The 17,394-nt window shown below is 41.0% G+C and overlaps 1 protein-coding gene across 8 annotated transcripts in view; it reads right to left on the reverse strand.

The window, feature by feature from the left end:
• Positions 1-1,187: 1,187 nt before the first annotated feature.
• Positions 1,188-17,394, reverse strand: part of UAP1 (UDP-N-acetylglucosamine pyrophosphorylase 1) — a 43,054-nt gene continuing 26,847 nt past the window's right edge. For 2 of the 8 annotated variants that reach the window (XM_081825240.1, XM_081825238.1), the window contains 4 exons: positions 17,212-17,352; positions 16,217-16,405; positions 11,279-11,345; positions 9,633-10,200 (listed from right to left, as the gene is read on the reverse strand). In XM_081825240.1, the coding sequence (XP_081681366.1) occupies positions 10,108-10,200; positions 11,279-11,345; positions 16,217-16,405; positions 17,212-17,352 (490 nt within the window). In that variant the 3' untranslated portion in view covers positions 9,633-10,107. Of the gene's footprint in view, positions 4,568-4,593; positions 8,745-9,632; positions 10,201-11,278; positions 11,346-15,097; positions 15,149-16,216; positions 16,406-17,211; positions 17,353-17,394 lie in introns of those variants that run through there. The other 6 variants (XR_014146612.1, XR_014146611.1, XM_081825236.1 and 3 more) reach the window with 6 other exon arrangements.

The raw sequence follows: 17,394 nt of genomic DNA on the forward strand, positions 1-17,394 counted from the left end.
ATCTTCTGACTTGTTTCTGTAATTTCACTCAGCAATGTTTGTAGTTTTTAGTATACAGGTCCTTCACATAGTGGTCAGATATATCCATAAATATGTCATGTATTCTGACATTATACATAATATTTTTTAAATTTCAATGTCTGTTGCTAGGATATGGAAATACAATTAGTTATTGTATATTTATATTGTACCCTACAACCTTGCTAAACCAACTTAGTTTTAATAACTTTTGTGTACATCCCATAGAATTTTCTATGCAGATCATGTCATCTGCAAATAAAGATAGGTTTACTTCTTCCTTTCCAATCTGTATGCCTTGTATATCTTTTTCTTGCCTTATTGCACTGGCTAATACTTCCATGCAACATTGAATTAGTAAGGACAAACATACTGTCCTGTTCCTGATTTCGGGGGTAAAGTATAGTCTTTCACCATTAAGTGTGATATTAAGCTGTAGGTTCTACAAACGTGATATTTGTTTATAACATTTATCCCTCTATCCCTAGTACAGTGAACTTTTAATCAAGAAAGAATGTTGGATTTTGTGAAATGCATTTTCTGAATCTGTAATTTGTCTTTTTTAGTCTATTAGTATGATGAATTACATTAACTGATTTTCAAATGTTAAGCCAACCATGCATTTCTAGGATAAACTCCACTTTATTATAAAACATCATTCATTTTACAGATCACTAGATTTGATTTACTAAAACTTTTTAAAGAATTTCACATCTCTTTGTGGTAGACAGCCTCTAAGATGATCAGCCTAATGATCTCTGCCTCCCTTGAGTTAACCAATACAATATTGTAGAAGAGTTGCTATGTCACTTCTGACAAATTAGCTTATAAAAAACACCGTGGCTTCCATCTTGCTTGCTCTCTCTCTTGCTTGGATCACTCATGTTGAGAAAAGCCAGCTTCCATGTCATAAGCTGCCCTATGCAGAGGCCTACATGGTGAATACACTAAGGCCTTTGCCAATAGCCATATGAGTGAGATTAGCATCAGATTCTCTAGCCCTAGTCAAACCTACAGATGATTGCCATCTTGGCTATCGGATTGCAACCTCGGGAGAACCTGAGCCAGAACCATCCAGCTAAGCCATTCCATGGATTACTAATCCCTAGAAACTGTAAGAAAATAAATGTGTAGTATGCAGCAATAAAAAAATAATAATACAGGCACCATTAAATTACACAGAAACAGTTTAATCCTTTCAGGCCTTGTTTTTAAGCTTTGTTAGGTTGGACAGGAACTGCATTTAGTCTAGGCAGGTCCCTTCTTTGTACTCTACCCAACACCCTGTGAATTACGAGGTTTTCCACTCCAGACACTGTTCAATCTTTTCAGACAGTTCTTTCCTCAGCCTCAAGTGTTTTGTTCTTCACCATTTATTTTTATATTGAAGTACAGTTGACATACAATATCCCATTTTTAGGTGCACAATTTAGTGATTCAACAATTCAGACAGAAAAAGACAAATGTTACATGATTTCACTTATATGTGGAAACAAATAGCTTCTTTACACACGTGTATGCAGATCATACTCAACTGAATATTCAAAGGGGTGCTTTTGCAGACCTCTAGCCTTTTCTTCACGCACCTCTCTCTTCTCTAGTATGCTACCCTATGAACTCTAGCCACCTTGGCTTCCCCGAGCTCCATCCTCTCAACTCAGGGAGATAGCCAGGTATTTCCTGGTTCCTCCATGCTGTGGTATGGCCTGAAAATTCTCTACAGGCAGCAACTTGGGACAACCATAGAGCTTACTTCATTTGTGCCGTCTTCCAGGAATCACAGACCTTCACTGCCTGATGTCCAATGTCTTCAGTACCATTGTTTCATTTATTTTATCTGGTTTATCAGTTGTTTCAGATGGGAGGGGCAAATCTAGTCTCTGTTTATTCCGTCTTCATTAGAAATGGAAGTTCCAACGAGTTTCCCTTAAGCTCCAGAGAAAAGGAACCAAAAGGATGTGGGTATATAGAAATTTATTTTAAGGAATCAACTCCTGTAATTGTGAAGACTGGTTAAGTCCAAAATCTGCAGGTTAGTCCAGCAGGCTGGAGACCCAGGGAAGAGCCAATGTTGCAATTCAAGTTCAAAGGCCATCTGCTAACAGAAATCCTTCTTGTCCAGAAGTCAGTCTTTGTTTTACTAAGGTCTTCAACTGATTGAACAAGGCCCACCTACCTAGTGAAGGCCAATCTGCTTTATTCAAAACCCAACAATTTAAATGTTAAACTTACCCAAAAGACCCCCACAGAAACATCCAGAATAATGTTTGGCCAAGTATCTGGGCACCATGGCCCAACCAAGTTGACACACAAAATTAACCATCACAGTAATATTTTGAAAATAAATAATTACAGGGGCTCATGGGTGACTCAGTTGGTTAAGCATCTGCCTTTGGTTCAGGTCATGATCTCAGGGTCTTGGGATTGAGCCCCACATCAGGCTCCCTGCTCAGCGGGGAGTCTGCTTCTCCCTCTGCCCCTCCCCCTCCATAAAATCTTAAAAAACAAATACTTTGTTAGGAACCAAGATTTTCATCTTAAAAAGAGATATAAACATAAAATCAAAGAAGTACGTTATTTTTTTTTTTTAAAGATTTTTTATTTATTTATCTGAGAGAGAGAATGGGAGACAGAGAGCATGAGAGGGAGGAGGGTCAGAGGGAGAAGCAGACTCCCTGCCGAGCAGGGAGCCCGATGCGGGACTCGATCCCGGGACTCCAGGATCATGACCTGAGCCGAAGGCAGTCGCTCAACCAACTGAGCCACCCAGGCGCCCCAGAAGTACGTTATTTTTAAAAATTGGAATTAATCAGTATAAACTCATATATTTTTCCTTTTCAAAACAAACAAGATGTATTTTCTAGCTCAGTCCTCTAAAAAGGCCTAAAACCTCTAGCAATATTCCTAGTGCCCAGATTATGGCATCTAAATACCATACCCTATTACAAGGAACCAAAGTTTTTTGGAGAAATGGCTTCCTTTGGCAAGTTGGACTCCCTTCCAGTGCTGGGCACCACTGAGTACCTCTCTCTGGAAAGGGCTTACAGTCTCATTTGAAGTTTGTAGGAATTATCCACATTCAACTTGCACTAGGTTGAGTCACGGACTCTGGGAACATGGAGAGAAGAGTGTGGGTACCACGGTTCCTAGAAACTGACTCCTGGCACATCCCCTGACTACAGTCGTTATTTATACTCTCATCTCAAAGAGGACTGGATCTTTCTAGAATGTGGTCTCAGCCCTGTGGTCCGAGAGTGCAGACTTAATTACACAAATTTGGATTTATAAATCTAAATTTTCATTGCAAGGATTTCCCCTAAAGTCAAAAAAGTAAATGTGTCACAATAAATGAGTTAATATATTTTATAAAATATCTAAACTGGTATTCAAAAACAAAAAAATCTGTCTAAGGTAGGTCTGGAAATGTTCAAGTTGATCCTGAGACATCTTACCACACCAGAAGGCAAAGAAGCTACAAAGGAATACTAGAGTTATGTCAGGACACAGGAGCCAAATCGGAGGGGTTCACTGGCCAAAACTAATAATGTCTGTAATGGATGGAAACACATCAAACATATTTTTAAAAATCACTGAGTTCATAATAATATTCAGGATTAGGCAGGACTTCACTGGCCACCTTTGAAGAGTGCTGGGGCAGAGCGCTTTATTCTGGAAACTGGTAAAAGGAAACATTCAAGCATTTATCCTGCTTCTGCCATATTAGGTAATCAAACAATTGATGGAAGTGTTTCTTTATAAATAATTCTTGCTAATAAATACAAAAGAAGTGGTAGGAAAATCTCATTTTTCAGCCCCTAATGAAATAATGGATCTTGGAACCAGGCTCAGTAGTTGCTAAGACATTAGATGAAAGGTAGGTGGGGACTTTATGATGGCTGGATCAGGCCTACATTAAGAACGCCAATCAGAGTGCCTGGGTGGCTCAGTCAGTTAAGCATCTACCTTTGGCTCGGGTCATGATCTCAGGGTCCTGGGATCAAGCCCTCTGTCGGGCTCCCCGCTGAGCAGGGAGCCTGCTTCTCCCCCGAGGCTCCCCCTGCTCGTGCTCTCTCTTTCGGATAAATAAAAACTTAAAAAACAAAACAAAACACCAATCAATCTTCATGTCACAAAGACACTTATGTGCCTTCCAGTCAGATTCAATAGAAAATACACAGAACCATCTATAAAGTTTTTAAGGGGGGAAAAAAAATGAACCTGAAACTGATCAAGCCTCAGATACAACTAGTTTTCATGAAATATGGAAGATAGAGGAAGCTGTTAACATGGAAATGAAATCCAAAATCTACAAAACAACACTGGAAGAATTACCAGTTTTTGCCAAAGAAATAAATACATATATTAAAAAAAAAAAAAAGGAGGACCTGCACAAGTTAAAAAACATTTAAGAGACATAACAGTCAAGACAGTAAGTGGACTTTAAAACCTGATTCAAATGAACCAATATTAAAAAGAAATTTATGTCAACTCAGGGACAATTGAACACTTGCTGGATCTTATTTGATGACGTCTTAGTCCATTCAGGCTCCTGTAACAAAAACACCACAGACTGAGTGACTTCTAAACAGAACTTTATTTCTCCCGGTCCTGGAGGCTGGGAAGTCCAAGATCACGGCACTGGCAGATTTGGTGTCTGGTTGAGTGTCCACTTCCTGGTTCACAGATGGATGGTCATCATCTCGTTGTGTCCTCAAATGGTGGAAGCAATAAGGGAGCTCCCTGGGGTCTCTTTTATAAGGACACTGATTCCATTTATGAGGACTCCACCTCCATGACCTCCCAAATACCCCACCTCCTAATATCCCATTAAGGGTTAGTGTTCAACATATGAATGGGGTGGAGGGTGGGGGGGGATGCAAACATTCAGTGCGTGGCAGATGATGTTAAAGAAGCATTAATTATAAAGGTTTTTAAGTTGTGTGTATATATATGCACAAACAAGATTCTATCTTAGATGTATACTGCAGTATTACATCCAACACACAGAATTGATTATAAAATAATTCCATGGGGGCATTGAAGGTGAGAATTAAATGAAACAGGATTGGCCAATGTCAATTGTTAGAACTAACAGGTCATTATTCTATTCTCTACTACTGTGTATATTTTAAATTTTTAAGTAAAAAAGTGAAAAAGAATAGGTCTCTGGGTTCAGATTTTGGGTTCAATTTCCAGCTCAGCTTCTCACTAGTTTATGGGCTAGACAATAAAAGTTCACACCTCATAGGAAAGTAATAAGGATTAAATGAGATGATGTAGACAAACTGCTTCAAGCAGGGCCTGGCACATGGTTAAGGGCCCTAAGGTATGGGCCATAGTTATCTCTACTTGATACTCACTATGTTATGTTCATGAGATTTAATCTCTGTCAAATTTCAATCCTTTTAGAAGTATATAAATTAGGAGAAATTTTAAACTTTAAAAGGAAATCTATCAAGTCTCAGTTCAATCTCCTACACATCACCTATGTTACTCTAGATTTTGCTGTGTAAAATATGTACATTGTGAGTTCTACACATCATTGTGTAAAACAAAACAAAACTTTGCCCACTAGAAGAAAATGAGAAAGAACACTTCCTGAGAAGTAGAATCACTGAGATAGAAATGAGAGCGCATGTGGAAACAGTGAGTCATGAAACTGTAATAATAGACTTTCTGTTCTTACGTTGTCCTTCTAACTTGGTTCAGAACTTTTAAAACACTGTCTATGTAAACATATTTGGTGTCACCACTGACTCACTGAGCTTTTGGCAAGCCTCTTAGGCCTCTCATCTTTAAGAGCGTGTAACGTAATCCTGAATTCATATATTCCGCCAGAGAACTCCTGTTAAGCCTCCTGCAGAAAGGCTTTCTCTCAAAGCGCATTACCTTGAATTCACACAATATATTTGCTTTGTACGTCCCTCCAAATTAAGACATTATCATAAGTCACAACTGAGGATACTCCAAGTAAGGGAGCCAAGGTCAGAGATAACAGCATATAAGACCAAGTTGCCTCCCACTCCAATGGTGCCCTGTCCACATTCCGTTATCTGAAGGTACACCTGTATTCCCCTCCCCCCCAGCTCACCACAGCCAATTTTACCCCCAAGTCCTCTTGCAGCTGCACCTAACTGGTTAATGTGACTACCCTTGGTTTATTTATACTTTGAGCCTTTACAAAAGATATAACTTTTTATCATAAAATTCCAAAGAATGCATCATCCGAAGATTTATGAAATTCAGAGGAAAAACCCACCCGTCATGCCATCACCTTACCACAGTATTTTCCTTTTTATTTCTCATTCAGCCTGAAACTCCTATTTTTAAACCAAATTATTCACTCACTTTCTCTTTTCCCCTACACCACCCTCACTCTAGCTTTAGGAAATGCTATGAATCGGAAGGGATACAATTTAGAAAGAGCCCAATTAGGGTGGTTCTTTCTGCAGTCCGAGGTCTTTGCAAAATGGAATCATCCCCAGAATACGTGTTCCTGGGCCCAGCTGCCTTTCCTGTTTGTGCTGTTCTTCTCAAGTGAAATGTTCTTCACTCTTCGCCTCCCTTGTCTGATTTTTCAAAGCCAGAACACATCCAAACTCCTTTTCCCCTCGTCCTTGACTGCTGATTTCTAAATCAAGTCGTGATTCTCACTCCTAGCTGCACTCTGGAATCATCTAGTGCTTTTTCTAAAATTAGCTACTCAGGCTCTCACCAGACTGAGAATCACCACCTCTACAACTGGAGTGTTGGTTTTAATCTCTCCAAGTGATTCAGAGAATCCGAAGTGTTTAGAAACCATTGTCCTAGCAATTCCAACAGTCCTGGTCAGGTCTTGCTAGCGCCGTCTTCACTCTTACTACCATCAGTACCATTCCCTCGGTATTTCAGAGTAAAGCTCACATAAGACATACCTATTTGGTTTCCAGCTTACCCTACCCCGGGCTTCACGAACACTGGCCTCTCTGTTTTCCCCTAGTGTGTGTTCTCTTTTTTGTAACACTCCTGACCTTTTGGTTGGCCTTCTTAGAGCAGTGGTTCCCAAACTTTGGTGTACATCAGAATCACCTGGAGGGTTCATGTGAACACAAGTTTCTAGGCCTCACCTACAAATGTGTGATGCAGGGATTCTGCAAATGTGCGTTTCTAACAAGTTTCCAGGTGACACTGAGGTACCCAGTCAGGGGAACACACTCAGAAAATCACTGTTACGGGTCTGTTCACTAACCCTACAACTTGGGCATCACCTGGCAACTTTGATGCAGCTAAGTAACCCCTTCTCCCCACAATAACCAAACTCCCTTTAATAATCCGTATCTGAATCACAATATGCATTTGATTTTAAGGCAACTAAATCCAATAGATCAGAGTTAAATTATTTGAGAGCTTACTATGAGCAAAACATGGTTCTGATTAGTAAAAACCTCACTGGTTTTTCATAATACATGTTAGAATTATTAAGGTATCTTTTTCTGTTAGAACATAAACCTCTGACCCTAATTTGAGAAAGGCATAGTAGCTCTACTCTCAAAATGACAGGGTTCTTTGTTGAGAAGTTCTGCTTTACCAAACTCCAGTTCATAGTGATGACCTCTGTTTAACTTCCACTGAAGTTGATTCCTTACATTTTAGTACTAAATTATCTTTGCCTTGTTTAAGTGGGTTCATTTTATCCCCTGAACCAGAATGCAGGCTGTGGAAGGAGAGGGCTCTGTGTGCCCAGAGTGCTGGGCATGTGATCTGCACTCGGCCCTCATTGGCTGACTCACCCCATCACTTCCCAACATGCCTTCCCTAAACTGGGGTTCTCAAGAGGGCCATGAAGTGCAAAAGCATCAGTCTCGGCCAGTAGGAAAACAGACTTCCAAGCCAACAGAATGACTTGTGTTTTAGTCACTCTCTTGGATTATGCCTTTTTCCTTGCCTCATTTTACCTGGATAACTGAGATCTGACCGTACCATGACGAATTATCAAGAGGAAACACTGCAGATAGTAAGCTGGGGTTAGCAATGAGCCCACACTGTTGCCAATAACAGCCCAAATTTTGTGGGAGAGAAGGGCTAGAAATTGGAAAATAAAATTCCTTTTGTTCATCTTCCTGTAAATGTCCCTAGTAATTCCTTTATAGATGTCAAAACTGGATCAATTTCAAGAAGCAAGAGGGAAACTGAGGAACAAAAATCAAATATATGTTCATTTGTGACTATCAGTAAAGTTCCTGACACATTTGCAAGGGTGATTTCAACCAGACTCAAAGAGATTAACTCTCATGTAAATTCTACCACACTGCTGCCAAATGACTCTAATTCATATTTTTATAACCATTTTACCCAATTCTGTATTTTCCGAATTAGAACGATTATTCAACAAGGATTCCTGAAGGTGCATCATGCTGCCACCTGGTAATTTCACAGCCCCGAGGCTACCAGACTCTCCACCCTCACCGGACCCAGTGTCCCTGGGCCGCCACTCTTCTCCAGCAAAGCCACGACCCCCATCCCATGCCGCCCGCCGTCCCCTTCCTGGTTTGGTGCAAGCTTATTTAAAGACGGGGAGAGAGGAAACCGCAGATGAAGGTCCAGAAAAAAGGAAATGAAGCGTACCGTTCAGGTGCTACCACCCTGTGGTTCTGTCCTCACGATCGATGTGGAGCTCGTTCTGATGGAGAACCCAAACCTCACAAGTCTTTTTGAGAAATGGAATGGACAACAACAGCAAAACTGGGCTGTTATTGAAATAAAAAGAGAAAATATGCTAGACACACTACCTACACCTTAGGACAAAAAATAAATTTAGATACAAATATCATATACTTTCTAAAAAGCGATCCTTAAAATCTATACTTTCAGAGAGAAAAGACCCACCTATAACATTCCATCTAGTGACAACTGGTCAGTGAAAGATAAAATTGACTAATTTCTTCTCTAGACATAATCTTTAGAATTTTTCATTTATTCAGAAGTTAAATTTTATGCTTTGGTCAATACTTAAATGCTATATAAAATGCACTTATAAAGCTCAATATTTTCATGCAAACTACATTTTTAACCCTTACTAATGACCAATGATCTATGGCACATATTTTAAGGAACCCTCCCCACCGATTTTTCATCCTCTAGATGAACAAAGAAAACCTGAAGTGGGAGTGATTAACTCGCCGGGGGAAAGGCCAGAACTGTGTTCTTCTGAATTCCTAAGTGCCACCACATATTTGGGTAAGAGAAGAAACCAATGATATGAAACAAGGTTTCTCAACCTCAACAGTACTGACAGTGTGAGCCAGATAATTCTTTGCTGCGGGAGTCTGCCCTCTGCACCGCAGGACGTCTAGGATCATCCCTGGCTTCTCTCGTTACACGTCAGAACCACCATCCCACCATCTCGGTTGCGACATTGCCAAATGCCTCTTGCAGGGGGCATGTCATCTCTGGTTCAGAGCCACTGTTATAAAGTGATAGGAGGATACAATCCAAAGATAGGGATTCCTTCAAAACCTGTGGGGCCACCATCTCCCTGGAGTGCCAATTTGGTTTCTTGTACTATCTCAAAGTTTCTCCCAAGTTTCATATTTCCTAGTGGAATAACTTCCTCAAGGTACAAATGACACTCCAGAGACAAGAAGAAATGTTTATTTTACTGTCCAATTATTTTCTTAAAAAAATTTAATTTTTGATAAAATAAAACAAACTTTTAGTACCATAGAAACCTTTCAACACATACAAGGACATATTATTACTATGTACAACTTCGAAAACAAATGTTTCCAGCTCCAAGTACAGTGATGTTGAACACCCTGACTATACCAAGCTGTAGGAAATTTCCTGGATGGCCAATGTTTTCCTTGGCTTGGAAAAAAATCACACAGTTAAAAAATATAAATAAGACCTTCAATGAGTTGAAAATCATAAAAATGCTTTCTGAAGCTCGGTCATCTGGATCTTGGGGAATATGGAGTAGTTGAGAGTTCAACAAGCAAGGTGAAACCCTGTGGATATTCAAACGTGAGTATTCCAGGAGAGGTCCTGAGGTTCACAGTTGGTCTATCAAAAATAAAAGCTATTCTTACTGTGGTGAACTTGGTTTCTGGTTCATATACCATTCTTCACCAGCTCGTGAACTCCATTCTCATCAATGATTAAAGGTGCATGGAATTCTTTATCTGCCACATAACTTTCTATTCCCTGAAAAAAGGGTTAAAATGAAACATAGTTAGAAAATTAGTGGGCACTAGTCATACAAGACTGGACTTAGTGACTATAATAAAGATTTAAAGCATAGATGCCAAAAAGTTGGATGAGATGTAGAATTTAAAACCTATTTCGTATACTTTTTAAACTGAGCTTAATGACCAATTTATAGAAGCATAAAATAAACAACAAAGAAAGGAAAATTACTCTGATTATAATTTCTAAAGTTAATAAGATGTTAGTCATTCTTCCTATCACCATTACCCAATAGAGTTAACTTTCTAAGCAGTGTGGCTGTCTCTGATGCGGAAATTAAGCAATCTGACAAGAATCTCCAGAAAAAATATTAATTAGAAGAGTAGGAACGCCTAAATCTCCCAGTCTTAAAAGTGAGAGTACCAAGTGTATGAACAAAATAACCCTTTGAGAGGAAAAATTATACTACGTTTTAAAAAGCCAGACAACCCATAAATACAGAGAACAATCTGATGGTGGCCAGAGGGGAGGGGATAAGGGGATGGGCAAAATGGGTGAAGGAAAGTGGTAGGCAGAGACTTCTGGTTCCGGGATGAATAAGTCATGGGGATGAAAGGCACAGCCTAGAGAATATATATAGTCAGTGATCCTGTAATCACGTTGTGTGGTGACAGATGGTAGCTACACTTGTGAGCACAGAATGTGTAGACTTGGGGAATCACTATGTTGCACACCTGAAATTAATACTGTGGGTCAACTATATTTCAATCAAAAAAAAAAAAGAACTAGATGATTTATCTAAAACACAAGGCTGATTTTTTTTGAAAGACCACTGCATTTCGATATGTCAATGAAATGGATAAAATATTAAACATTCTGTTCATGGCAACTAACCCACTTGTGGGACAGATGCCAAGCTGTAACAAGAATTCTCAAAAAAAAAAAAAAAAAAAAAAATTCAGAACAAATGCAACTTCTTTGTTCATTCCCAGGATCAGCAGGGCAGGGCACTGGGAAATGGGCAATTCTACTTAAATATGAAACAGTCTCTGGATTCTACTTTTAAAAGAACAGGGAAAAAACAAATCGAACTTACTTCTCCAGCATAGGAGATAAGAGGAGAGATTTCACACTGAATTGGTACATCATTGGCGTCCTTCAAGCTAAGAAAAAAAAGCAAACATGTTAAAGGTTTTGCTTCTCACATTATTGCCAGAGTGAAAGTACAGACCATCACTTTCCTCTGAGAAGCTTGCAGATAATCAAATTCTCCCAGTTAGACAAACAGAAAAGACTCTATCCTGATGGTCACCAAATTCCCTGAGCATCAAGTAAACATGAATTTGTCGTGGTCCAGAAGACACTATTTGGATCGCTTCTCGGCCTTTTGGCTAAGATCAAGTGCAGAAGACACTATCCGGGGCAAGTGCCAGTAATCACCAGTAGGTATACTGATATACTTATCTGCTAATGTACATCTCATTTTTTATCATTTCCAACTTTTAATGTGATAAGGAAGGGACTATTTATGGAATATAAACTATGGTTCAGGCCCACTGTTAGCTACTTTGAATCCTTCCTTCCTATTTCCTTTCAATCCTTGCCACAACCTTGAGAGTTTAAATACTACTATGGACAAACGTTCTAAAGCTGCACTATCCAAAATACACTGGCCACTAGCCACATGTGGTTACCTAAACTTAAATTAATTAAAATTTTTTAAATGAACTAAAATTTTAAAATTCAGTTCCTCAGTCATAAAAACCACATTTCAAGTGCTCAGTAGCTGCCAACTCAGACAGCAGAGCTGTAGAGTATTTCCTTCCCTACAGGAAGTTCTACTGAACAGTACTGTTCTTTTTTTTTTTAAGATGTTATTCATTTATTTGACAGAGAGACACAGGGAGAGAGGGAACACAAGCAGGGGGAGTGGGAGAAGGAGAAGCAGGCTTCCCACTGAGCAGGGAGCCAGATGTGGGGCTCGATCCCAGGACCCTTCCTCCAGGTCACATTCTAACACATATAGCCACTCAATCCTGAGTTTCTAAAAGTTTCTAAGTTTTTAATATAAAAGTCAATAAATAGTGTTTTTAATATGCTTAAAGGCATTAGATCTGTAGGTTTTTCCACCAGTAGGATACAGAGCACACAAAAACTAGTCTCGGGGCGCCTGGGTGGCTTAGTTAGTTGAGCATTCAACTCTTGATTTCAGCTCAGGTCATGATCTCGGGGTCACGGGATCGAGCCCTGAACTGGGCTCCATGCTGGCTGGGCTTGAGTCCCACTTAAGATTCTCCCTCTCCCTCTGCCCCTCCCCTCCTGCTCATGCCCTCTCTCTTAAAACAAACAAAAAACTAGTCTCTTATAGCCTCAACTTATAGCTGTCCTTTGTTTTACCAAATATGTATCTGAAGCTTTGGTGAACTCAACAAAATCACAGGACTTCTGAGTTTAGCGATGCCCAAACTTCCTCTGAACAGAACCATGTTGTTTGAATTCAGGGTGCTCTACATCCTACTCCCACTTACTTGTCCCACTACTTTCCACTCAAACCAGGCCAGCTGCCCACACTTTGGATTATTCCAAGTCATTCTCAACTATGGTCAAATAAAAATCTGGACTATCCAAATTATAGCCATCCTCCAAGATTTAGCCAGCTCCCCCTTTCTTTGACCATTGTATTTCATACTGATAACTCTCATTTACTTCTATAAAAAAAATTTAATAGACATCTGCTAAGTCACTGCCTCCTAAATCATAGTAAATTATTATTTGTATCATATATTTAACACATAAACACATACTGCCTGATGTTACTTTTATGCATCCTGACCTCCCAGTAGCCTGTAAGAAATGACTCCTTTCTCTTGTGTAAGCTACTCCAGCACCCAGACAGTAGCAGTACTGTAGGTCTATGAGCAGGCCTACAAATGTTTGTTGGCTGAATAAATGAATGAACTATGGGGGGTAGACGGATGACAGACTAATTTGGAGAAAAGACGAATTAAAGATGGGGCACACTTCTGTCTAGGTATGTGTTAGATTCTATCAACAGAGCTCAAGAAATCTGGTCCAGACCCTTTGGGGCAGCTTGGACTCATATTAAACCAAATGGGAAAAATAAGGACCCATTCCACTGATAAGATCTAGACAGCCCAGTCCCACCAGAAGCCCTGAGGGATTTGGTGTGCCAGGATCAGAAGGTGGTTTTGAACCCAAGGAACACATGGCTAACCAAAATATAACTTCTCCAAAAAGATACTGCAAGAAACTAAGAAAGTCACTCTTAATAAACAAGGTTGGATGCCCAGAAGGAGAAAAGACAGAAGTTACCATCACCAAATGCAAAATCTCAGGAGACAGGCAACTTAAACCAGTAACATATTACCCCTCAATTCTTTAGCCAAGCATACTTTCAGTAACTAACTGTTCCATAAATGCTAAGATAAAAAATAAAAATAATGTCACTTGGTCAAAACTCAGCAAGCTTGCTTCCATTCTTTGAGAATTATCTCCCAGCTGTTTCCTCCCCCTTTTATACAAAGTACTTTCTTGTCATCTCTCACTTTTAAGTAATCTTTTTCTACTCTCGTGGGCATTCTTTAGAGATAGAAATAGTCCCTGCTTAAATTCTTAAGTCCGCGATCTCATTTGGGGCCAAATTTTGATTTCAGTTTAATTATTCTGCAAATGGCTAAAACGAAGTAAATGGGGGGGAAAGTACTAAATAAGAGAATGCAAACAAGAACATTTAAAACATTTTGTATCTTTGCTGAGACAGCTGGCTGTTGATTTCACTTGTATAATTAAGAAACCATTTCACTTTTGAGGTTAAAAGCATGGCTCAGTGAGAAGGAAATTTGGGGTCAAAAATCCATTTCTCAAATTCTAAAAGCAACTTGCCTCCATGTATTAAAAATGATGGATGGGACAGAAAATAACAAAGTGGTCTGTGTCCAGGTTCTCACGGCACGAGGGCCCACAGTCACCCAGGGCTCCTCTAAGAAACTACCGGATCTGTGAGTCCACTTCCTTGTCTACAAGACAGGGCCACACACAGGAAACACTGCCACCCACAGGCACTTGTCTCCATGGGGCAAAAGTGAGTGGCATAGGCGGGGGAGGGGGGGGCAGATTAGAGGGACAAAAATGACATCCCTGCTACTCTACTTCTGAGACATCTCCAGATCCTTTGCCTCGTACACATTTCCCAAATTATCTTCAAAACTTAAAATTCCAACTAAACTAGTAACTTCTCAAATGTAGCAAGAACCTCAAGCTGTCTCTTTAGCTGTAAGGATAATGGCTTTTTCAAACTCTGTCAGTACCCAGGTGAGACAGGATATGTGCTACTTCCAGCTAAAAATTATCTGCCATTCAGACAAAAAGCTTCCTTCCTTGGGAGCAAGATAGTAACAGACTAAAATTAACACCGAGAAGGGAGCTGTCAGGATGAGAAAACATTAAGAGAATCATTTTCTCCACATGAGGAGCCATCAGATATGTTAGAGGCAGTCAGCCTTCCTACTGAGAACATACATCCAATCCAGTAAGACACAGCTTCCAAAGGTGAGGTTCCTCTAGCTTCTGCTGCAATCTGAATTTGTTCTCCCTGGCCTGGAGCCTGCCCGACACCCTACCTATCGCTCGTCAAGTTGTCCCTACAGGCTCAAACATCCACAGGTTCTTTAGTAAAGCATGTTCCCCATTTCCAGCATGCACCGAAACTCTGAGTTAGTGGCATCCAGAGAGATACCTGCCACCAAGGAAGCACAGTCCGCCCCCACCAAAGCTGTGGCCATCCACCCCGCCCCCGCAGACCACCAAGAGGCAGAGCGCTAAACTACGATGCCAGTTAGTACCGAGGGAAGCACAGCCCCGACACCATGCACTGCAGGCAGGCTGGGATATTTACTTGAGATTGACATCAGCTGTGATGGTCTCTGACTTTCCATTTGTAGCACTGCTATGTAGGAATAAATAAGCATTAATGGGAATGGAAAACAAATCAAACAATAACAATGAAGTGGAATTGCAAAATATACTTGACCGAAAGGCATGTATTTATGGTAAATTATAAACTTGGCAAAGGAAATCTGAAGGGGCCAAAACGAACTCAATGGCCAACGATGAAGCGTGAGGACAACGTGACGTGCAAAGGAGCAGGCTTGCAGGCGAGTCAGAGCCTGAGAGTGGCTCTGGACGGAGGCCGCTTACCGCAGCTCCTTCCCGGGAAAACACAGGCATGGCCAGGGAGCTCCAAGGCCCAGGGCCCTAATGTGCACCGAGGCATGCAAGCGCCCCTGGGCATGCAGCCAGCCGTTTCGTCCTCAACACAGAAATGACTGGCAGAACGTTTCTGACCTAAGTACATAAATACCACAGGATTTACAAGGGGGTAATTCTCGGTGCTCACAAAACAGAAGCCTGAGCTTAAAAGTGCTTTATCTCAGATTTAAAGAGCTAGAAGGACCTTCTTTTTTTAAGTTTTAAAAATGCCAAAACATGTGTGAAGTCTGAGTACCTGGGAACGTTAAGTGCCATCCCCTTCCCTTGCCGGCATCTCCCTTCTGTGACGGTGAAAGCGTCACAGAAAGAAGAGCGAGGGCCTGTCTCCCGTCCCCAGGAGGCCTGCGGGCAGCGGGTGTGCGGCTGGGGGGGGGAGGCGCGCGGGGGGCCACGCACGCAGAGCTGAGCGACCGCGCCCAGTCCTCTCCCTCTCAGGGCCTGCGCACCTGACGGCCTTTACCCACAACGCACCAACAGGACGGCCTCCTGAGCACCCCTCAGCGGGACTCATACGCTGCTCAGGTGGACGTGTGTCCAAAACAGAGGATTCCTCTCTATGGGGAAGTAAAGCGATCATTCTCTCTGTAATGGGCCAGATGGCCAGATTATTTCACAGCAGGAACTGCCCACATCAGTCTTCTGCTTTTTTTAAAAAGATGTGGGAATATATCAGAGAGAGGGGAGACAGGTCCAAGAAGAAAAGGCCAGGAAGCGTTGTCCCACTGGAGAAGAGACACTGACTTACCGGGGAATGGCTGGGAGGCGAGAGCCATTTTCGTCGATGAAGTGGCCCCCTGCGTTGAGGACCCAGCAGTGATGAAGGGACAGCAAAGCATGCCTCGCAGTAGTAGGATTGTCCTTCCCGTTCTGACTGTCCGCATTCTTTAGCGGGGAAAACTCATCTTCTCGCAGCACTTCATACACCACAAACTTCCTAGAGTGGAACCACACAGAGACCACTCTAGTATGAAGTAAAACTACAAACACGACTCCAACCCTCTCTACAGGGCTAAGCCTCTGGTCCCTAATCTCACAGGCTCTCTCTCAGCTGAGTGCCAAAAGAAATAAAGCTCGTCCCTGGACTAAAGGAAGCTGGAATTCCCTTCTCCAGTGCAAAATAACAAATTATTTTCATCCCAAACTATAAAACACTTCATCTCAAGTCAGAAAGGTCAGAAATCTTAATGCAAATTACATTAGAATCTGTTCTGGGGGAAAAAAAAGGCAAAAAAGGATGATTTAGAAATGCATATGGGAAGATTAATCTTACAGCTAATTTGTCTTCTGCATTTTCATACTGAAACTCATACCTCAACGGCAAATGTGATCTTTGATGGAGAACTATATAATTTAAAACCATGTTCCCTGAAACATTTACTCACAGGTCCGGAAGGCATCCTACACACAAAGTGGGCCAATTCTCTATCTCAACCTTTTTAGTCTCTTAGCCAAAAGAAGTGACAATTTTAACTAAATTTCACAGTTTTGCAGGACAGTCAGTCAGATAACGGACTAACCAACATGAAGGAAACATACTCACAGGCAACTCACACCATACTCCCAGGTTGGTGGTCGCATACTAGAGAATGATAAAGAGTCTAGACAGTACACTCACAATCAGAACACCATACCTGACTACATGCTACCCAGTATCTCCTAAAAACAGAGTCCTGCCTAACAGAGTAAAAAGCAACATTTCAAGACCCGTATCTAACCTTACTCTTGCTACTCAAAACATACTTTGCAAACTGGAAGATGTCAAAGACAAATTTTTCCATCTTTATTCCATTTGGTTTGTCTGGCTTAATTAATTGCCCCTGGGAATCCACATATGGAATCTTCTTTTGAGCCACATGGTGCTGCAACTGAGGTTCATAAATACTAAGTAGGAAAAAAAAGACATAATCACTTTCCAAAATTAAA

The sequence above is a fragment of the Leptonychotes weddellii genome, chromosome 6, assembly GCF_054177405.1.
Source record: "Leptonychotes weddellii isolate Sample4059 chromosome 6, ASM5417740v2, whole genome shotgun sequence".
Taxonomy (NCBI): domain Eukaryota; kingdom Metazoa; phylum Chordata; class Mammalia; order Carnivora; family Phocidae; genus Leptonychotes; species Leptonychotes weddellii.